Source organism: Narcine bancroftii, chromosome 13 (genome assembly GCF_036971445.1).
Source record: "Narcine bancroftii isolate sNarBan1 chromosome 13, sNarBan1.hap1, whole genome shotgun sequence".
Lineage (NCBI taxonomy): Eukaryota > Metazoa > Chordata > Chondrichthyes > Torpediniformes > Narcinidae > Narcine > Narcine bancroftii.
Window position 1 is genome coordinate 15,295,179 of NC_091481.1, and position 23,258 is coordinate 15,318,436.

A 23,258-nucleotide genomic window follows, 5' to 3' on the forward strand; every position below is an offset into this window, starting at 1 on the left:
ATTTGTGATAAAATGCCATTATTTTATTATACTTCTTGTATTTTTTTGTATTACTCATACTATTTTCTGGTTAAATTGACCATCATAAGATTAGAATGATTTAATCCAAATATTAAATTGCTAAAAGAACTTTCTTAAATGCCTATCATCTGGTTTTATTTTTCACCCATTTGATGTTGTGATTTGTCAGTAAAATAGCAATGATCCTACATAACAAGATAGCAAGATTCAGTCACTAAATATCCTGGAATATTAAAAGAAAACAATGTTATCACATGCTGAACACCATAAATCGGTTTTGTTAATAAACAAATAAAAACAATTTTTTTGTGTGTAATTAAATATGGTGGATTTATGACTAGATTCATGCTCTATTGCAGGATGCTGGAAAGTCTAATAAATTATTTGCCATGCACACAAATTTCCAGTAGTTTACTTTTCACTTTTTCAACACAATGGAAAAAGGAACCAGAGCTCCATTATAGAGACTTCATAACAAAGTAGCTGCTAAATCACCAAATTTTTATTTTTAAAATCCTCAATAAAATGCAAAATAATCCCCTGCATCCCCCAATATATTATTTAAGAGATCTACTGAACGGATTTGGAAATAAGCATGTTTATATTGAAATGTCAACTCTTTAGAAGAAGGTAGTTGCACTAATGAACGTGACATGATATATTAGATGCAAAATTTTATACACAGAGCAAGGATGTCCAACCAATTCATGTTTTAACAAGTGAATAGTTCGAAAACTTGTAATTTGTAAGACATTAATCAATTCCTATGCTAAAGTTCCCTGTATCAATACAAGGTACTCTTATCTTTATAGCTGTTTTTTAGATGCGTATGGATAAGATCGAAGCTGAAGCTGTTATCAGTTGATTTGCAACTTACTATTAAAGTGTCACTCTCGGTAAAATTGTAATTTTATCACGATTTTAAAAAGTATGCAAGTGAAGAAAAATGTGCATTATCATCAGTTCAAAAATAAACCAGTTCCATTATTTCTGCTGCAAACAAAGAAAGAAAACTTCATGAGTGAAGATCACGCCCCCCCACCCCCCCAAATCACCAGGAATTGAGTGTAAACTGGATATAATGTATCTCCACTTTTAAGTTGTTCAAATAGTTACAACAGTTGCTATCAGAATCGTCAAATACATTGTAATGCACCGAGGATCTGAAAAACATCATTTTATTTTTCCCACTTATTTTAATGTGATTACATTACATCAATTTCTTCTCCCAACTGTCTTTATATCCGTTACTTTGTGTTAAAGTTTGGCCATAGACGAAATACATGGCTGTAATCAACACGGTTCTGCCAAAATTGAATTTATTTCGAAAGGAAAGTTATCACTGCAGAGATCTGTAATTTCTGTCAAGGAATTCACCTTGAAAAAAATATATTTGCATGGTCCAATGCTATGCTTTACTGGGGGAATGAACAATTAATTGCCGACTCCCCTGCGCGTTCACTCACCAGATGTAAGTTGCACCCAGCCGCAGATTTTGTAAACGGTCGCCGTATTACAGAAGAAAAAGAGCACGAAGCAGGCGATACAACCCATGATGAGCGCCATGGACGTGGCGATGAAGAAAGAGGCGGCTTTGAAAGCCCCGGACGCAATGGAGGAGAAGTCAGTGAAGCTACCGCGACAGGTCAGCTCCCGGGAGAGCCCGTTCCCGATGCAGTAATGGAAGAGCCCGAAGTAACCGGCTTGGGGGGTGTCCACGCCATCCCCAATCCAATAAGGCTGGATGAAACACACCACATTCACTATAGCAAAACAAATGGTGAAAATCGCCCACAGAACACCGATCGCTCTTGAGTTCCTCACGTAATTAGTGTGATAAATTTTAGCTGCCTCCTGAGCTGGCAACATTCTGCTGTTGCAAATCGTTACTCCAACTCGGCAGAGATGATCGTCAATCTTCACCAAAAAAACACCTTCTGATAGAAAATAATTCGCCTGATATTTTTTTCCGAATCTGACATTATTCCTTTATTCTGGAGTTGTGATTCCGGGCTGTGATTTTAACCTCTTATTCCGATTTTCTTTCCGTCACGCTGATTTCTTTCCTTCCCACAGAGCATGCAGTGTGGGTGCAAAGTGCGTGGATCAGCGACGCATACCTCACTCTGGTAGCTCCTCGGTTCATGCTCCGGTGCTGAAGAATTATTAGAGCGTGGACAACAGTCTCTGGCTTGCTACCTGCAAAGCCCTGACACCAAGGACAGTGTGAAACGGTCCCTCGAACACCACAGCCCACAAGCACGAATTACCAAGCGCGCTGTATGTTGGGATATGTAGTTCTTGTCAAACTAAAATTAAAAAGATCACCGGCTATTTTAAGATTTTGAAATAGTAATTACATACACATTTCTGGCATATTATAATAAACAGTGCAGGGAACTTACGTTACAGCTTCATCGATCACAATTCCCTTATCCAATGCAGTTCTAAACCTTGATCCAATCTAGTTCCTATGTTCATTGACAGTTTTTAGTATATGCTTCTTTTCTTACATTCGAACATTCCTTCGATGCCATGCCTGATGGTGTTTCAGGTCCTGAAAAAGACACAGAAAAGTATTAATCCATTAATCGGTAATCTCAAGACACACCAATGCATTCCACCAAAGTTAAAAAAGAAAACATATTGTATTTACATTGAACATTATTACATGAAGTTTTCGAACTTCCCAAAACACCCTATCGCCAATAAAATGTGTAGTTGCTGTTGGTAATGTGGGAAGTGCAACCACTAACTTGTATACAGTATAGTCAAGCAAAGAACAATTTGATTGTAATTATGGCAATATTCTCATGGAATTACTGATTTGAGAAAAATAATATTGGCCAGGACCTATGGAATTTTCTGAAATTGTGCCAAGAGTTTAATTATATTAATCAGAGAGGGGGGAGGGGGAGTGAGAGAGAGAGAGAGAAAGAAAGAGAGAGAGAGAGCGAGCTTGGAGGCTTAATTTAACATCTCATTCAAAGGTCAACCTCTGATACTACAACTATGGGGTTTTAATCTACATGTTTTGTGGTCAAATCATTGAAATGGGATCAGAACTCAATACTGAGGCATGAGTGCTAAAATTGGCCTCCAATTTTGAGATATGGATTCTTTCCTATGTTAAATAGCAATTATTTATTCAACAATTTTTGCAATCGCATGTCAAAGAGCAAAGTTTTAAGGAGTGAAGTGAAGGAGAAAGGCATTGACAAGCAGATAGATTGAGGATAGGGAATCTCAAAGTTTAGGAAACTCAAGGCATGACCATCAATAATGGACAAAATAAATCTTGTGGTATTCATGAGGCCAGAAATGGGGGACTGCAGAGAACTCAAGCAATTGAAACATCATAAGAGGTTTAGAGGATTAGGGAGAGATGAGGTCATGAAGAAGTTTGAAAACAAGGATGATTTTTTTTTAAAGGGGCATTGCCAGAATGTGAATGCATATTGATCAATCAGAAGAAATATCTTATATGAAAATAACTTGTTGTAAAGTTAGAAAACTGGTGAAAATGCTTTGTTATGTGCTCAAGTTTCCAGAGGATACAAATTGTGAGATCGATCAAAGTGCAGTATAAGTAATATGCAAGATACACATGTTAAAGAAAACGACTCAACAACAAGTTATATTTTTACCACATTTCCACAAAGATTTTAAGATATTTTCTGTATGCTTACTCAGCAATTGCATATCCCTTGGAAACTGTTCTCTTTTAGAGGTCTCACAAGGTTAAAAAGGCAAAGGAAGCTAATTTATCATGGATAAGTAGTGGTTCCCATAGAACAGCAGAAATTTTACACATGCTTATTTAATTGAACTGACAGAGAGAAAGCAAATTAGAGTGCATACAACTTGCATTTCATTCAATAATTTAAAAAACAAACCACTTGAGGAACTCAGCAGGTCGAAGATCAGGAGGGGGGGGGGGGGGGAAGGAATTAGAAAAGATGAGGATCAACACCCTGCATCATGTTTCTAACATCAGTGGTAAAATTTAGGTTCTTGGTCTCATATAAGATTGTTATTTTAGATATCAATGTTAGCTTAGCACTGACAGAAGGTAAAAGGGAGAGAAGTGGGATAAATATGTGAGGCAAAGAGTCAAAAAGTATGGCAAAGAAATACTAAAGATGTTAAGTGTTAAATGTTGAGTGTGTGTGTGTGGGGTGATGGAAAGAGCTTGAACTCTGCAGAAAACCTTGTATAGAATTGATAACTGTAAATTGTAGTCACATCTGATACTGTTAACATTGGCATTGATAATGTTGATAACTGAGTTCAAGTTTGGGAAAACATATATTAAAAAAAGAAATACTTAAGACATCAAATGACACCTTCAAAAACTGAGCTGAAACTGGGTTGCGACATGTGGCCAGTAAATTTTTTTCTCTTTTTTTTTCTATTCATGGATTTAAAAATGTAGCAACCTTTTTAAGTGCTATTGACCTTTTCTATTTCCTCTTTAGAGTGGAAACTTTCATCGCAGGGAACAAAACCCTTAAATTCTTTAACAGCCTGAGCAATAGGAGAAATCAAAGGACCTCTGATGTAGTTCCCACTTGGATTCCACTAAAACTAAAACTTCGGGACTACACGATGTGGCCAGTAATATTTAAGTGAAAAAGCCTTTGTTGTAAACTCAAGTTGCAATTCAAATCTGGGGCTGTGGAAAACATTGTTTAAAACTGAAATAAAGTCAATGGATAAGTGGAAAAAGAAAGGCTGAAAACTGCTGGATGTTTTATTTCACATATCCCACTAATTTTCAATATGTGAATTTATACACAAGGTCAGGCTGTGCATTAACAATTTAGGTGCAATAATGATCTAAGATCTCTTGGAATTTCAAAATATTTGACTGTGTTCTGCTGCCAGTACACAGCCCATCCATAAAATTGCTTCTTTAATGGTTCCATTAAGTTCAAGTTATTACTATCATACAATTGCAAAGTACAACTGGATGAAACGGCGTTCTTTGGTACCAGTGTAAAATCATGCAAACTTATATATATATATATATATATATATATAGACAGAATACATATTTACATGCAATTTATATGCAGTATATATAAAGTAAATTTATATTGTTAAATAATAGTAGATCTCGGAGGAATTGTATGAGCATTTCATCAGTCATTTAGCAGTCTCAGTGCCCATGGGAAGAAGCTGTTTCTCAACCTAGTGGTTCTGGCTCTGATACTCCTGTATCTATTTCCTGACAGAAGTAGCTGGAAGATGATATGTGCAGGGTGGCAGGGGTCCTTAATAATTTTGTGAGCCCTCTTCAGACGATGATCCCAGTAGATCACGTTGATGGGGGAAGGGAGACCCCAGTGATATTTTCTGCCGCTCTTATGGATCTGTTCTAATTCATCTATCGTCGCAACAGGTCTACAGTGGATGCCATCTCATTGGCTCTATCCAAAGTCCTGCAAAACCTGGAGAGCAAAGATGCTCTTTATAGACAACAGTTTGACACTTAACACCATATTCCCCTCATAATTGATCAGCACTCCCTGGGACTCAACACCCCACTGTGTAATTGGATCACCTCGAGAACATCTCCATCAGTACCAGAGCACCACAGGGCTGCATTCAAAGCTCCCTGTTCTACTCGCTATACACCTATGACCGTGTGGCTCGGTACAACAGCATCTGTAAATTCACTGTGATACCACAGTAGTGGGTTGTATAAAAATGACCGATGAGTCAGCAGACAGGAGGGAGATTGAAAATTTGGCTGAAGGGTGCATCAACAACCACCTTGCACTCAACGTTACCAAAATCAAGGAGCTGATTGTTGACTTCAGGAAGAGAAAACCGGAAGTGTATGATTCAGTGATCATTGGGGGATCAGAGAGGGAGAGCAAATTTAGGTTCCAGGGAGTCACTATCTACGAAGATCTTTCCTGGACCCAATACACTAATGGCAACGTGAAGAAAGCAAGTCAGTGCCTCGACTTCCTCAGGAATTTGCAGAGGCTTAGTATGACATCGGAAACCCTGGCAAATTTCTACAGAGGTCTGGTGGAAAGTGGTTCTGACTCTTACTTTGCAGTTTATTGGTGTTTTTTTTCTCTCTGTATTGCATACAGTTTGTTTACATTTCTTTATATGTTGAGTACAAGTACCAATAAGTGGTATTTCTGCCTTGCCCACAGAAAAGAGAATCTCAGGGCTGTATGGGATGTCATGTATGTACTCTGACAATAAATCTGAAATCTTTAAGAAGGGATACAGACTGAGAGGGGCTGAGATGGCCTGTTTCTGGACTGTAATTGTTATATGGATAGAGGTAAAAGACAGAAAACTATAGCTGGTTAGCCTGACTTCACAGGTCGATTCTGAGGTTCATTATTAAAGATGAAGTTTACCATATGCAAGCATATGGTAAAATAGTCCAAAGTCAGCATGGCTTCCTTCAGGAGAGATCTTGCTTGACAAATCTGTTGGAATTCTTTGAGAAAGTAACAAGGACAACACACTGGAGAGTCAGTGGATATTACTTATTTGGATTTTCAGATGGTCTCTAACAAGGCTACACGTACAACTGCTAAATAGGATGGGAAAGGTACTGGCGTGTACAGAAGATTGGCTGATTTCCAGAAGATAAGAGTGGGAATAAAGGGGACCTTTTCTGGCTGAAGGTCAGTGTTGGGTCCACTACTTTCAAATTATTTGTTAATGATTTAGATGACAGAATTGATGGCTTTGTGGTGAAGTTTTGGATGATACAAAGATAGATGGAGGGACAGGTAGTGTTGAGGAAGTTGGGAATCTGCAGAGGGACTTAGACAGTTTGGGGAAATGGGCAAAGAATTTGCAGATGGAATACAGTGTAGGGAAGTGTGTGGCCAAGTACTTTGATGGAAGAAATAAAGGTATGGATTATTCTTGAAATGGGGAGAAAATACAGAAAACAGAGTTCTAAAGGGGCTTGGGAGTCATAGTGCAGGATATCTGAAACATTAACTTTCAGGCTAAGTCAGTGGTAAGGAAGGCAAATGCAAAGTTGGCATTCATTTTGAGAGGAATAGAATGCAAAAGCAAAGATGTAATGCCGAGGCTTAATAAAACAAATCTTCTCTGAACCCTCTTTACTTAAATAAGGATGTTGGTTTCTTGATTAGTAAGGGCATCAAACATTTTGGGGAGAAGGCAGAAAATTGGTCAGACCCATTTGAAGCATTGTAAGCAGTTTTTGTTCCCACATCTAAGGAAAGATATGGTGTCGCAGGGAGGTTTGCAAGAAAGATTCCAGGGATGTAAGGGTTAGCATATGAGGAGCGTTTGAAGGGTCTGGGCCTAAACTCACCAGAGTTTTGAAGGATGAGGGCAGGGGGTGGGGGGGGTGGGGGGAAATCTCATTAACACGTACAAAATATTGAAAGGGTTAGATAGAGTGGATGTGAAGAAAAGTTTTCCAGTCTTGGGAGAGTCTAGGACCAGAGAGCAGCTTCAGAATAAAAGAATATCTAGAACAGAGTTAAGAATTTCTTCAGCCATAGGTAAATCTGTGGAATTCATTGCCACAGATGGCTGTGGAGGCCCAGTCATTGAGTAGGTTTAAAGCAGAGGGTTCACAAGATATAGGAGCAGAAGTAGCCTCATCGAGTCTGCTCAGTCATTCTATCATGAGGTGATCCATCCATCCTCCCACTCAGCCCCACTCTAGCCATCTCTCCATAACCCATGATGCTCTGATAATCAAATATATGTCAATTTCTGTCTTAAATATACCAAATGACCTCTTTTGTCCTCGATTTTCTCTGATTTTCTCTTGCCTGTGGCAATAAGTTCCATAGACTCACAACCCTCTGACTAAAGAAATGTTTCCTCATCTGATTTATACTGACGTCCTTTTATCCTGATGATGTGGCCTCTTGTCTTAGACTTCCCACCATGAGAAACAACCTTGCCACATTACTCTGTCCAGACCTTTCTATGAGGTACCCCCCCACCATCCTTCTGTATTCCAACGAGTTCTGTCCAAGAGCCGACAAGTGTTCCTCATATGCTAATCCTTTCATTTCTGGAATCATTCTCTTAAATCTTCTCTGAACCCTCTTTATTCAAATAAGGATATTGGTTTCTTCATTAGTAAGGGCATCAAACATTTTGGGGAGAAGGCAGAATGTTGGGGTTGAAAGGAAGAATATGTTAGCCATGATTCGAATGGCGGAGCAGACTTGATGAGCCAAATGTCCTAATTCTGCTCCCATCCCTTATGGCCTTATTCAAATTCATACCATCCATGAACAATCACTGTTTCCTTACCATTTAAAAAGGCACACAAATGCATAAATAATTTAATTCAGGGATACGGCTCAGTAACAGGCCCTTCTGGCTCACGAGTTGTGCCACTCAAATACACCCATGTGACCTAATCACCTAGTAGGTTGTTGGATTGTTGGAGGAAACCTAAGTGGACATGAATTGAACATACAAACTCTTTACCGACAGTGATGGATTTAAACTTAGGTTGCTGGAACTGCAATGGCATTGTGCGAACTTTGTGCTCATCTTCTTACCACATGACTCTTTACATTTTCCCTGTGGCTCACGTTCTACCTGTAATTTATCTTCATTTAAAATTGTAAATTCATGCCTTGTGCATGTGATGTGAAGACATAAATTATTGGTGCAATATGTTCACGGGCAGCAGCAATTGTTAGAATTCAACAAAGAGCTACCATCTATTCTGAAATCCTAGAGTTTCCCAGAGTTTATTTAATTTAGTACTCAAGAGAGAAACAGTTCATTGGCCAAGCGCTGCTATGAATGAGGACAGTTACAAACAGAAAACAAAGCACATTGAGACTGGACAAAATAAAGGCATATATTGAAGTTCTCTGAAGAAACTGCTTGGATTTGAAAAACAGCAAAGTGAACCAGGCTGGCATCTCAAAGTCTTTGACTATTGCAAATACTCTGTGAGTCAATAAACTCGCAGACAGGCATGCAGGAAGCGTAATCTATCATCAGTATAACTGTAAGAGAGATGGCAATAACCAGAGAAAATCGAGGATAATTAAATATAGAATAAATGAACATAGTCCAGAGAGGTCTTGAATGTTGGAGTATCAATGTTTAGGTGGGAAACAGTACAAAATATCTAAGCTTGAGTCTTTCACAATATAAGAGATTGGAAATGTTGCAAACTGCAAATAATACTGTTGAAGTTGAGGATTATTGTGAAAAGATATGGGCATGAAAACTGATAGGATTAGGCAAGCAAGTTGATAGAGAATGGATCTAAAACCTATTTCATGCATCATCTGTTCGATGTTTCATACACTGAAGTAGTGCAGAAAATGGATTACGTCGATTGAATGGCCTCCAATCCATGGATATTTGGAATAGGAGAGTGTTATATGTTTGGCATGAGGGATCAAAGAATGGGATAAACAGTCAATAAATACTTTGATGATTCAAAGATTTATCCAACTTCAATTAATTTGTAAAATGTGCAGGATAGATTCTCCTGTGGTTTAAATGACAACAATATTTAGAGCAAATTGTTCAGGACAAAGAACCTGATGTTTAACTGCAAGCTTGATGGAAATGGCATTGTATATCATTTAGTCAGAAGTCAACAAACCAAATTCTACTCGTGAAACATAGTCCACATCACAATGCTATGAAATTATTATTTCAAATGCATTGAAAGCGACTCAACAAAAATCAATTCCTTGAAGACAATATTTTAATTATCTTGGAAGATTGGTAACATATCAATGACACTTAACCAGAACTACGTTAGCAATGTCACAGACAGGAAATTTGTCAAACCGGAAAATATAGAGAGAACCGATGATAGGATTGATATTAACTCAGAGTTGTACAGCATCTATTACAGGAAGCATGAGATTTCATGATCAATTTTTAGTCAGCAGAAACAAATATAGATAGACCAATGGGAATAGAGACAAACAGAATAGAGACAAATAGATGGAATAAGAGCCATAACCTACATCAAAATGTTTCAAGACAAAATCCAGGGAGGTCAAATAAAATGCAACAATTAGAATTAGAAAAGGCTTAAATAAAGTGCAGTGTGACTGAGATTGCTATGCAATGATTGGCTAAGGTACCAAAGATTATTTGAAGAAATGCATATAGTGTTCATGCAGATACTGTAAATACTATTAAGACCATAAGATATAGGAGCAGAAGTAGGCTATTTGACACATTGAGTCTGTCCTGCTATTCTATCATAAACTAATCCAATCTCCCACTGAGCCCCACTCCCTGCCTTCTCCCAATAACCCTTGATACCCTGATTATTCAGATAGCTATATTGATGATTGATTACGCTTCCTGCATGCCTGTCTGCGAGTTTATTGACTCACAGAGTACTTGCAATAGTCAAAGACTTTGAGATGCCAGCCTGGTTCACCCATGACATCCACAGCTACTCTCATCATACTATGCTATTTAACATGTTTGAAGGTCATTTATAGTGGTAACACTGAGATACATCTGATAAATAGCAAACTAGTATGTGATAAGTAAAAACACTCAGAAATGCTGGAGGAACAGCCAGTCTCACAGTGTCCATAGGACGCAAATATATATTTCCGATGTTTCGTACCCAAGTCCTTCTTCAAGGTAAAAGTAAAAAGCAGACAAAAGATTAAGGGGAAGAATGGGAGGAGGAGGAGGAGTCCAGACCTAACAACCAATAGGTGTTAATTGGATATGATAAGAGGAAAGGTGAGAATTGATTTTGGCTCTGTGCCAGAGATAGGGAAGAAGTGGGGGAGGGGTTCAACGGAAACCAGAGAATGTTAATGCCATCCAGTTGCAGGGTGCCCAGACAGAACATGAGGTGATGTTTTAATTTGTGGATGGTCTCAGACCGGCAGGGGATCATGGACAGACATGTCACCAAGGGAATGGCATGGGGAATTGAAATGGGTGGCCACTGGGAAATCCATACTCTTACAGTGACAGAGCCAAGGTGCTCATCAAAGCATTCTCCCAGACTGCACCAAATCCCTTCACGTAGAGGAGATCATAACAGGAACATTTGATGTAGTAGATGACCCCCATAGATTCACAAGTGAAATGTTGCTTCACTTGGATGGACTGTTTGGGGCCCCGAATGGTGGTGAGAAAGATAGTGTGGGTGCAAGTGGAGCATCTCCTGCAGTCACAGGGGTAGATGCCAAGGGAAAAATTAGTGGAGAGGGAGAAGTGGACAAAGTCAAGGGAGTCATACAGGGAGCGGTCCCTGCAGAAGGCAGAGAGGGGAATATGTAATAAGTCCTACAATACTTAAAGTCATGTAGAAGAATTTGACAACCTGGAGAAGAAAGGAATTTAAATGCTCAAAATAATTATGTATCAACCCAGACTGACAAGATGGTTAGATCATGTGGTGACTGTAAAATAATCCTGACAGTTTATCATAAACAATATCCATTACTGACTTATCAATCTTTCCTGTTATAATGTTCCAACAAGTATCGTGATGGGACTCTTTATCAAAGTCTTTGTCCAAAATATTAAGTTTTTCTTTCCACGGACCTGGTTAGTTTTTTCAATATTTTACTACTTTTTTTTCCCCAAAACCCTCAGAATCTTAATCTAGTCTACCATCTAACTCCTTCCAATTTACATTCACAAGGAATTATACAGGCCTAGTATCTTAACATGCCAACGGCTGTCCCGATTAAGCCATCTCAACTCATCCTATCACAGACATTCTCTTAATCCATACATCCCTTCCCAACATCCCTCTATTAAAAATCTACTTGCACCTCTTTCCCAGTTCTGACAAAGGGTTGCTAACTCAAAGCTTTTGACTCCACTTGACTGAGATTTTTCAGCATTTTCTGTTTTAGTTTCTGCTGTAATGGAACTAATCTACAAAGCAAATGAGAAACTGTGCCACCTATATGCCTCTATATTATGCCCATGCATCAAGTACACATCATTATCTATGAGAGAAAGACTTGTATTTTCACAAAAATTAATTAAAAAACAGAATACTACAGCGCAGTACAGGCCCTTCAGCCTTCAATGTTGTGTTGACCCATACATTCCTTAAAAAAACCCTCCCAACCCTGTAACCCTCTATTTTTCTTCCATTAAGAGTCTCTTAAATGCCCATTTCAGCCTCCACCAACTGTGTACAAAAGACATTCCAGACACCCAAAAATCTACCCCTAATATCTCCCCTAAACTTCCCTCCCTTCACTTTGTACATAGGTCCTCTGGTGTTTGCTATTCCTGCCTTGGGAAAAAGGTGCTGGCAGTCCACCCGATCTATGCCTCTCATCATCTTGTGGACCTCAAGTCTCCTCTCATCTTTCTTTGCTCCAAAGAGAAAAGTCCCAGCTCTGCTACTCTTGACTTGTTTTGCAATCCAGCTAACATCCTGGTAACTCTGCTCTGCACCTCTCCATAGTTTCTGTATTCTTCCAATAATGAGGTGACCAGAAATGAACACAATACTCTGTGTGGTCTCACCAGAGATTTGTAGAGTTGCAACATGACCTCCATACTCCTGAACTCAATCCCCCATTAATGAAGTCCAGCATCCCATAGGCTTTAACTATCCTATCAATCTGCATGGCAACCTTGAGGGATTTGGACCCCAAGGTCCCTCTTGTCATCCACACTCCTAAGTAACCCACCGTTAACCCTGTACTCAGCCTTCTCGTTGACCTTCCAAAATGCATCACCTCACACTTAACTGGATTTAACTCCATCTGCCCCTTTTCCACCCAACTCTGCATCCTGTCTATATCCTTTTGTAACATGACAACCTTCAGCACATCCACAACTCCTCCAGATGTCATATCATCCTCACTGACCTCACTTCCGTGCTAACTTGATAGTAATGAGATGGAAGGTCTGGTCAACTGCGTTATTAAATGGCATTGACCAATATCCTATCCACCTCCCTGTAACTTATTTGAGTTTTTTGTTTCAATGAAATTCCTCTTGAAACAGACCGAATATTGAAAGTTGGATAGAGTGAATGTGGAGAGTATTTCCAGTATGGGAGAGTCCTGGACCAGAGGGCACAGGCTCAAAAAAAAGAAACTCCCTTTAGATAAAAAGCACATAGGAAGCAGACCTCCTACAGGTTTCTTCCAAATTACACACAACCCTGATTTTGGAAAAAAATCACTGCTATCCCCTTTCCTTGAATTCATCAGGCCTCTGGAAACCTGCTCCCTGGAAACTTACCAGGTTAACTACATAGTGTGACATCTTTTAAGAAAGTGACTTTAAGCTGCAGGGCACTGGGTTAACATCCAATTGTCCGGGAAATCACTCAGTTCAGCATCACGACGGTTTCCTGCCCCAACGCAGGTGAAAGTGGCGGGAACTTGCAACTTTATCAGGTTGAGAAACCATCATCGTGCCCGTTGTGACAGATTCACATCGCGGACACATTGAAACCCACCAACATTCAAAGCTGAGAGAAAACGAGTTGACGAATTGCAGCCCGCCGTTCGCTCAGTCTCTTCTACGCGTGCGCAGTCAGACCAGGAGGTGAAAGGTCAACAGGCAGAACTAAATTGGCGCTCCAAAGAAGGAAGCGAGTGATTCAGTTAGATCTCGGGAAAGAGGTGGACGGAGAGGGGGAGGTGCCAAGACTATGGGGTTGGGACGGCAACGGAGGCGGAGAGAGAGATGGGGAAAGAAACAGGGAAGAGAGTGATGAATGGATGGATGAGGGAGGGGGTGAGTGCGTGTGAGGAGGGGTGAGGGAGGGAGTGAGTGCGTGAGGAGGGGTGAGGGAGGGAGTGAGTGCGTGAGGAGGGGTGAGGGAGGGAGTGAGTGCGTGAGGAGGGGTGAGGGAGGGAGTGCGTGTGAGGAGGGGTGAGGGAGGGAGTGCGTGTGAGGAGGGGTGAGGGAGGGAGTGCGTGTGAGGAGGGGTGAGGGAGGGAGTGCGTGTGAGGAGGGGTGAGGGAGGGAGTGCGTGTGAGGAGGGGTGAGGGAGGGAGTGCGTGTGAGGAGGGGTGAGGGAGGGAGTGCGTGTGAGGAGGGGTGAGGGAGGGAGTGCGTGTGAGGAGGGGTGAGGGAGGGAGTGCGTGTGAGGAGGGGTGAGGGAGGGAGTGCGTGTGAGGAGGGGTGAGGGAGGGAGTGCGTGTGAGGAGGGGTGAGGGAGGGAGTGCGTGTGAGGAGGGGTGAGGGAGGGAGTGCGTGTGAGGAGGGGTGAGGGAGGGAGTGCGTGTGAGGAGGGGTGAGGGAGGGAGTGCGTGTGAGGAGGGGTGAGGGAGGGAGTGCGTGTGAGGAGGGGTGAGGGAGGGAGTGCGTGTGAGGAGGGGTGAGGGAGGGAGTGCGTGTGAGGAGGGGTGAGGGAGGGAGTGCGTGTGAGGAGGGGTGAGGGAGGGAGTGCGTGTGAGGAGGGGTGAGGGAGGGAGTGCGTGTGAGGAGGGGTGAGGGAGGGAGTGCGTGTGAGGAGGGGTGAGGGAGGGGAGGAAGGAAGGAAGTTTCCTTGTTTATTTGCCTCAAAATTATTTTGAATATCAGTTTTACAGGCAAATGAAGTATTAGCTGTAAGATACAGACAAAATGTATTATGTTAAATGTTTTTAAATTTTATACTTGCTAATTGTTTATTTTGTGTGCCATAGAAGGACATTAGACATTTTAAAATGTCTGAACTTGATTATGCTGGATATCCTACAGACAAAATCACTTTGCTGAAAGAGAAACTAATTTGTCGTGACTCTCAGATTGTTACTCTGCTTTCATTATTTGGAGAGGTAATTTTTAAAAATTAACTAGTATTCAGCTACTTTGTATAACATTCTATTATATTTCACATTATTAGTTTATCAAGAATTCAAGATACTGTAATTTACAGGGTGCTTTTATTCATATTTTTTTCTTGTCAAGTTATACATATTATTATAATTTAAAGTTTTATTTTCATCAGTGAAACTTTATCTTCACCAAGTTGCCCAAGAGTCACTACCTGTTTTGAAAGGGTAAAACATCCTTGAAAGTTGTCTGAACATTATCAATCCATTCATTAGGTCTTGAGGGATGGTTTTCTCTGTTTTAAACTTTTCATTACATTTTTTAATCCTTCATGTCCAAGCCATAATGTAATTCTTTAACCAAGGCCTGAATAAAAAGGATTTCATAACAGACAACAAATTATTTGTTGTATATTTAACACTGCAATAAGCATTGTCTGTCAGAAAGCACTAAATTTAATGCAAAGTGCTTAAGATTCAATTGGAAATGCGAGATATATCTATACCTTTCAACTTTATATTTGACATTGGAAATTTTCTTTCCTCATCCTTCCAATCTAATCCTCACTTCAATTGTAAATTTGTTTTGTGGTTTTCGTATTTTGGAATATTGCATGTTGGTTTTGGGTTGAAAGTGATGCAACTCTCGTTTCAAGAGTCTTGAACTATGATTATAATTGATTTGTCTGTTGTGGGTAAAAGCATTTTGTGTTTCTTGTAGATATTTTGTTTACTTTCTTGATAATTACTAAAATTTTGTTTTCTATATATTGAAATAAAGACATATGTTAAGTACTTTAATTCTGTCAATGTTATTCATCATTCCAGCCTCAACATTATAGCTACCCTTCCATTTTTGTGTATGGGCACACTGCCACAGGGAAAACCTATGTTATAGAAACATTGTTGAAGACATTGAAGGTAAATTTAAAAAAAAACAACTTGATGTAAAGGGTTTTTTTATTGAGTTCAGTAATGCAGGAAGTGCCTAGTTTTTAAAAATTGTCTTATAATGTCAATGATGTGGGTTTCCAACAAAAGAATGTTGTTGCCATTAAAATATTTTGGGATGTTCTCTGCAAAATATCAAGTTAAAGAAAGAAGCAATGTTTTAGGTTATCATTTGTCCACAATGATAGTTTGACTCTTTGAAGAACAAAAAGGTAAAAGAGATACAAAAATGAGATGTTTGTCTTATGAGGCTGTGTGAAATATTGGAACAGGAGCAGGTCTTTAGGACTCTTAGCCTTTTCAGGCCATTGCTGAGATCTTGGCTACTCTGAGACCAGTTAGCTCCATGTTCCTCTATATCTTGGGTTAACAAAAATCTTATTGATTTGAAGTTAACTTTTAACCTAGTATAAATTGTCAAATGTGGAAGAGAATTTCAAACTTCCTATGTATGTTTACATAATTTCTTAAATCTGAATTGTTGTACTTTTCTCCCAGTTGTAGTTTTCCATCCAACAAAATAATTTCTCAGTCAATCTTATGAATCTCCATAATTTCCTGAAGTTTTCACATACTTTTTTTAAAACATTACAACTGTAATAATTCTTGAGAAGGTGCTTTTCAGTTTTGTTCGGTTGAAAATTCCAGAACACCAATGAAGGAATGCCAGTGTTTTTCAGGTTAGCATATTGTGTGATTGGAGGGGAACTTGGTGGTAGTGGTTCCAGGTTAATGTCGTTTGAGAAGAAGAAAGTCCCCTTAAACATTCTTTTATAGTATAATTATTCAAGTCAGGTATTATTCTGGTAAGTGAATGCTGCTCTCCTCGAAAAGCCGTTATTCTTGGTGACTAGAACTACTTACAATACTCCAGTTGTGATTAAAGTCAAAATTATGTTGGGTGGTATGACTTGATTTTTAAAAAAAATTCTTGCAACATTTGACAGGCTTTGATGATAGAAGAGTCTGCTAGTCATAGTTGCTCATTTATATTGTTAAAAGTAATAAAGAGAGAATGATTCAATAACAGAAATACTGGAAGAACCTGACTAGTCCAGCAGCACATCTGGAAAGAAGCCAGTTAATGTTATGGCTTGGGGGCCCCTTGCTCAGAGTTTAACTGGTTTCCCTTTCCCTATATTTTGGCTGAATCTTTTCATATTTTTGGTTTTGTTTCAGATTCTAGCATCTTTTCCAAGAAGCATTGAGTGATTACATAAGTAAGCCATTGAATGGCTCAGAATGAATTCCTGATTCTCCATGTTTGTTTGGCTTTTTTTTCGATAATTTATTATCAAGTCTTGGTTCTCGTTGCCTTTGAACTAAGATTTCACTCTGTCGAGTCTAGTAGCAGATGTGGGATCATCTATCCTACATTGAAAGAAATTATGCACAGGCACCTTCCATTTTCTCAGTGAAAGCAAGTCATTGTCAAATTAATGGCACTCCCTAAGGAGGCAATTAATGTAGTGTAATGATCAACTGTATCTTTATGGTTGGTCATTACACCGGAATACATTTGCTTCCTTATTTTCCTTTGACTCTCAATAAAAACAAGTACTACATGCAACTTCTTTCATGCCTTGCAAAAGGCATATACAAAAGGATCCCTCCGTTCCTCTCCACTTCCAACTATCAAGCTATTATACTATTATTTTTAAAATTAAAAAAAATCAAATTAAAATTCATTTTGTAATCCTTGTAATTCTGGCTGAGATTTTTAGTATTGCTGCAAGTAGAAGTAAATTTTCAGAGATTCTGTTTTAAAATAAAAAATTATCACATAAAAAATGATTAGACATCAATTCTGCAAAATATTTGGTTTCAAAATTGAATCAATAGAACATGAATGCATGTATTTCATTTGGCACTCAAAGCAATAATGTTCAGTCATATCCACTGATATTGCAATGTATATTCCCTTTTGAAAGTTTAATCATGATTCTGGGATTAGGGCTCATGTAGGTTTCACTGGAGTACAGAAAACATCTGTGAGCTAGATGCAGAGCTAGTGAAATTTCAAAATACCTTAAAATTCCAGGTATCCAGAGCCTATGGGGATTGGTAGATGCAGGATAAGTGAATCTTCTGGTCGCTTGAGACTGCATGTTGCTTGATTGGCAAACTAATGACAAGGCACGCTAATTTGAACCTTGCATATTTTTTACCTATTTATTTTCCACTTTTTTTTTTTAAATGGTGCTTGAGACTGACTTGCTTGAATTCCAGTTAACAGTTGTTTTTCTTTAGTAGGAAAGTGAATTATTGAAATTTTATTGATCTCAAAATAAAAAATACCAAAATGCTTAAGAGAAAACATCTGTTTTTTTTTTTAAATTCTGGAAACTGAGAACCAGTACCAAAGAATTAAGACACCAAATATTGTCAGATATCAAATATGTAGCCATATATGGGATTTCATCTGCTTTTGCTCCATGAATATAAAAACCATTTGGTATCTCCATATTCTTTTTCTTGTCTATGCAGATTGTCTTCTGATGGGTAAATGTAGGAACATAGGTGGCAGTATGTACAAATCTTTTCAACAGAGGAAGAGATCCTGATAAATGTCACCTCTGTGATTTTTTTTGTATTGTTTGCTTACCTTCTGTGTCTTGATTTTGTAATGACCTCGGGACCAGGAAACTTGATACTACAGGCTCAGTATTTTCCCTTAATCCAGTCAAGAAAGGCATATTCAGGCTTTAAGTTTTTAACCTTGTTGAAACATATTGTGCTGTCCTCTGAAAATGTATCAGGCGCATTTGTGGCTTTATACATTTTGCTAATATTGTGACTAATACTATTTTTTTTAACTCATTGCAGCTTTCCCATGTAATTGTGAACTGTGTGGAATGCTTTTCCTCAGAAATGCTTTTTGAACAGATACTTAACCAAATGCAGGGTGATTGTCTCTCCTCTGAGAATGAACACTCATCATATTTGCAGTGTAATGCTTTCAACGAATTTGTTCTACTATTTAAGCAAGTGGTCCGTGAACAGAATCTGCTCAATCAAACCGTCTACATTGTAAGTGGTTTTGAATTGACACTACATTTTTAAAACTTGTTAGTTAAGGTTGTGATGGAAGAGTAGGGGGGTTCAGGATATATCAAGTAATTTAGATCAATTCAATGAGCCTAGAGGCTGCCGCTTGTGGAAAATATGTAGTCAAAAAGAATATACAGAGGATGCTGGAAATGTGAAAAAGTAGCAGAAAATGTTGGTAATGCTCAGTGGATTTAATATTTTTGTTACTGATGGTTCGTCAAAGTCAAATATAATAGGTTTTCTTCAAGGAAACAAATTTGTAGAGCAAATAATTAAGAGGGGAGCTCTTGATAGAGCAGTAGAACATGAAAAGTGATCCGGTAAAACTGTCAGTGACCTATTCCACGCAGCTCGACCCAGAAGTGAGGCCAGTGATTTGTCCGGCATGCCATATAACAATATACCAATGATAGTAATGAAGAACAGGGTTAAGGCCAAGCTGGACAGGATGCAGGGCGTGGGTGTGATTACCCCAGTCTTTGAGCCCACCGAGAGGATGTCCTCCATGGTGTCTACTAAGAAAAAAGACTGGCAGGAGATCCAGATCTGCATCGATCCGAGAGACCTCAATACAGCTTTAAAATGACCAAGCCATTGAATGTGTACTGTCGAGGAAGTTACCACACAGATGGCCGATGCAACTGTTTTTTCAGTTTTGGATGCAAAGAATTTCTTCTGGCAAATCAAACTTGATTACAAGTCATCACTGCTGACCACATTCAGTATGTGTTTCGGCTGATACAGATTCCTGCGAATGCCATTTGGAATTAATTCAGCCAGTGAAATAGTTCAAAGATCGATAGAGCATATCTTTGCAGGGTATTCCTCTGCCATCATTGTTGATGACATACTTGTAGGTGGCAAAAACTTGGAAGAACATGACACAAATTTGTAAAAGGTACTTGATAAAGCCTGGAAGGTTAATCTTGAGCTCAATCCCCATAAATGCAGGTTTCTGCTAAATCAGGTCGGCAATGTAGGCCATGTTTTCATGGAAGGCCTGAAGGAAGACCCTTCAAAGATTAAAGCAATCAGTAAAATGCCAGTACTGACATATGTGACAGCGCTACAATGTTTCCTGGGCATAGTCAACTACCTGAGCAAGTTCATTCCGAACACCAGTGATCTTACTGCCTTGCTAAGATGTGGTTTGGTCTTAGCAGGAGCAACAACAAAGTGAATTCCATACATTAAAAAGTCATGTCATCTCCACCTGTTCAATTGTACTAGATGTGCGCAGACCAGTCATGCTCATCTATGATGCATCACAATATGGTCTGGGTGCAGCATGCCTGTAGGATGGGAAACCAGTGACCTATGCATACAGGTAACTCACCACCACAGAGTCCAAATGTGCCTAAATAGAGAAGGAGTTGTTGGCAGTAGTTTTCGCCTCAAAAATTTAATGACTTCATTTATGGAAGACCAGTGACCGTAGAGACAGACCACTTAGATCTGGTCACAATTCTGAAAAAGCCAATCCATGCGGCTCCTACATGATTACAAAGAATGATGCTCAGGCTTCAGAAATACAACATGACTTTAATTTACAAGTGTGGAAAAGAAATGCACTTTGCTGATGCGCTATCTCATGCTCCCAGAAAATGTATGAATCACCAAGCAAAGGAAGAGGACACGTTTGATAAAATAACAGTAATGTGCATCTCCTTCCCAGATGGATGAACTGAAACAGCACACGGCTGAAGATGCATCTTTGAGGACCCTGAGCACTTTTATCAAGGGTGGCTGGCCTGACAAGCAGCACAGACTACCATCTGAAGTGCAACTCTGCTTCCCATTCCAGGATTAATTACTCATTGATGAATAACGAAAGGCCTGAGAGCAATAGTTCGGAGTTTACTGCAAAACATTTACGTGAACATCCTGCACCGATGGTACCCAGAGGCAGAAGCAATCAAATGCAGGGCTGGAGACATAGTTTTTTGGCCAGGGACATAGACCAGGAGGTGCAAGCTTGTTCAATAGCACCAGACTGAACCAACAGAAAGAGCCGCTGTAGCTTCACATGGTGCTGGACCTCCCCATGTCAACTGTGGCAACGTAGATCTTCATATGGCACAGTCAACAGTATTTGGTTCTTGTCAATTCATACTCTGGGTGGTTTGAGATAGACCTTTTACCCCATGTCACCTTGTCAGAATTGATTATCAAGTTAAAAAGACTCTTTTCAGTGTTCAGGCCTACCCCACCACACTGCTGTCAGACAATAGCACCCAGTTCACCAGAGAGAAATTCAGATGTTTGCAACAGCATGAGATTTTAATCATATCACTAGACAAGATCCGTGAGGAGTGCAAAGCAACTCATGGAGAAGTCCCATAGGGAAAATACGGATGTGTTCCTAAATCTGCTGAACCGAAGGAACATCCCCGGCAACGCCACATTGGGTTCTCTGGCACAACAACTCATAAGCAGGGAGACATGGATGACTCTTCCTGTGGCAAGGAGATTCTTGGAACCTAAGCTAAAGAACCTTCAAGAAATTAAATCCCAACTGCGGAACAAGAGGCTAATACAGAAAAGGGGCTATGGCAGAAACAGCCGGCCGCTTGTGCCATTAGCAGAAGGGCAAGTCATAAAGTTGCAGACTCTACAGGGCTTTGACTGTATGGGCATAGTTGAAAGGAGCTCCAGGAGCCCAGGTCTTGCCTGGTAAAATCAGAAGGAAGATGTATCAGAGAAACCATTGACACATCCTTCCCATAAGGGAGCTAACCCCATCCCGAACCATTCCTGATGAGACTAAAAACCAAAATCTGGAACATTAACCTGGGGTAGGTGGAACTCCCTCAGTAACAACCCATGAACTCCCTCAGTAACAACCCATGAACTCCCTCAGTAACAACCCATGAACTCCCTCAGTAACAACCCATGAACTCCCTCAGTAACAACCCATGAACTCCCTCAGTAACAACCCATGAACTCCCTCAGTAACAACCCATGAACTCTCTCAGTAACAACCCATGAACTCTCTCAGTAACAACCCATGAACTCCCTCAGTAACAACCCATGAACTCCCTCAGTAACAACCCATGAACTCCCTCAGTAACAACCCATGAACTCCCTCAGTAACAACCCATGAACTCCCTCAGTAACAACCCATGAACTCCCTCAGTAACAACCCATGAACTCCCTCAGTAACAACCCATGAACTCCCTCAGTAACAACCCATGAACTCCCTCAGTAACAACCCATGAATCAAATGACCACTATCCTGAGACCACAGATGGCACATTCTTTCAAGCTGCGTCACCCCAAGCATCCACTTCCACCAATGGCTTTTACATAACACGCTTTGGGCACACTTGTGTGCAAAATATCAGGATAAGACTGGGCTGATTGTTCACTGATGAACTATAATTGTGATGTACGACACCTACATGGATTGTGCTATGTGAAAGGGGTTGCCAAAGAAAGGGGATGTAGACAGCCGCTTTTATTGGCTGACTGCACCTTCAGCAGCCAGTGTACTCACTATGATGCTATTGCGCATGCATGAATCCCCGCAAAGCACACGTTGAAAAAGGAGATGGAGCTTGGTTGGTGGCAGATGCCATTTCCGAGGCTCCTGCTATTATAAGCTCCTGGAACTTAACAGTAAAGCATTAGTCAGAGGTTGCTGTTTTGTGTTGTCTGGTTATTCGATGCATCAACAAACAATACATATTAATTTCTAATTTAGGTTTCATCTCCCAGTAAAGATAGCATTGTATCCTGTGGGGAATTTTACTCCAGTTATTCATTCTAATAAATTGCCATTTTCAAGCCAAAAAGGTTTAATTGTGGAAAATATCAACTGTAATTGATAGGATCAGCATTGATTATAAACAGACAAATTAAAAATGAGTGCACTCTGCTCTTGTTGTGCATCTCTGCAAATGGAAGATCCCATGATCAGAGCATAATTAGAGCAGAATCTTGAAGTAGTATTTAATTTAGAGTGTGTTCTGTATCACCCAATCTGTGTTTCGATCGAACGCTTTATTATTTAATTATTTCATTCACTATTTGTATGAATTATTTCAGGTGTTGGACAAGGCAGAACAACTAAGGGAAATGGATGCAAACCTGCTGCCAGGTTTTTTGAGGTTTCAAGAATTGGTATGTCACTTGTTATGCTGTGGGAATTTCTGAAACGTAATCACTATATCACACTTTTATTCTGAAAACAAAATTTCAGACTTACCTTTATCTTGGTTCTCTCCTCACAAGACAAAGCCACAATTTCAGGAATTTATTAGTGAGTCTTCATTGCCCTTTATTACAAATGTTCCTCCGAGGAAGGGAAATGTCTTCACTATATTGCAGGTGAAATCTCATGAGGGCGTCATGCAATTGCAGTGAGACATGTTGACTCTTCCATGAAAGGCCAGTGTGCTGTTCAACATTCTAGCTGCTTTTAGGTCAGGTATCAAGATCCAGAGATTACAATTGTGGGACCCTTTGTTTTGCATCTGTCCAATAGCTATA

The 23,258-nt window shown here is 39.7% G+C and overlaps 2 protein-coding genes across 9 annotated transcripts in view; one reads left to right on the forward strand and one right to left on the reverse strand.

Moving 5' to 3' along the window:
* lhfpl3 (LHFPL tetraspan subfamily member 3) overlaps positions 1-13,501 on the reverse strand; it is an 83,993-nt gene extending 70,492 nt beyond the window's left edge. For both annotated transcript variants that reach the window (XM_069908312.1, XM_069908311.1), the window contains exons 1-3: positions 13,240-13,501; positions 2,427-2,578; positions 1,488-2,330 (exon numbers count right to left, since the gene is read on the reverse strand). In XM_069908312.1, coding sequence (XP_069764413.1) covers positions 1,488-1,890 — 403 coding nt within the window. In that variant the 5' untranslated portion in view covers positions 1,891-2,330; positions 2,427-2,578; positions 13,240-13,501. The remainder of the gene's footprint in view (positions 1-1,487; positions 2,331-2,426; positions 2,579-13,239) is intronic.
* Positions 13,502-13,546: 45 nt separating this feature from the next.
* orc5 (origin recognition complex, subunit 5) overlaps positions 13,547-23,258 on the forward strand; it is a 65,321-nt gene continuing 55,609 nt past the window's right edge. For 2 of the 7 annotated variants that reach the window (XM_069907567.1, XM_069907568.1), the window contains exons 1-5: positions 13,667-13,740; positions 14,637-14,768; positions 15,594-15,686; positions 18,543-18,746; positions 22,815-22,889. In XM_069907567.1, coding sequence (XP_069763668.1) covers positions 13,690-13,740; positions 14,637-14,768; positions 15,594-15,686; positions 18,543-18,746; positions 22,815-22,889 — 555 coding nt within the window. In that variant the 5' untranslated portion in view covers positions 13,667-13,689. Of the gene's footprint in view, positions 13,644-13,666; positions 13,741-14,636; positions 14,769-15,593; positions 15,687-18,542; positions 18,747-22,814; positions 22,890-23,258 lie in introns of those variants that run through there. The other 5 variants (XM_069907564.1, XM_069907566.1, XM_069907565.1 and 2 more) reach the window with 5 other exon arrangements.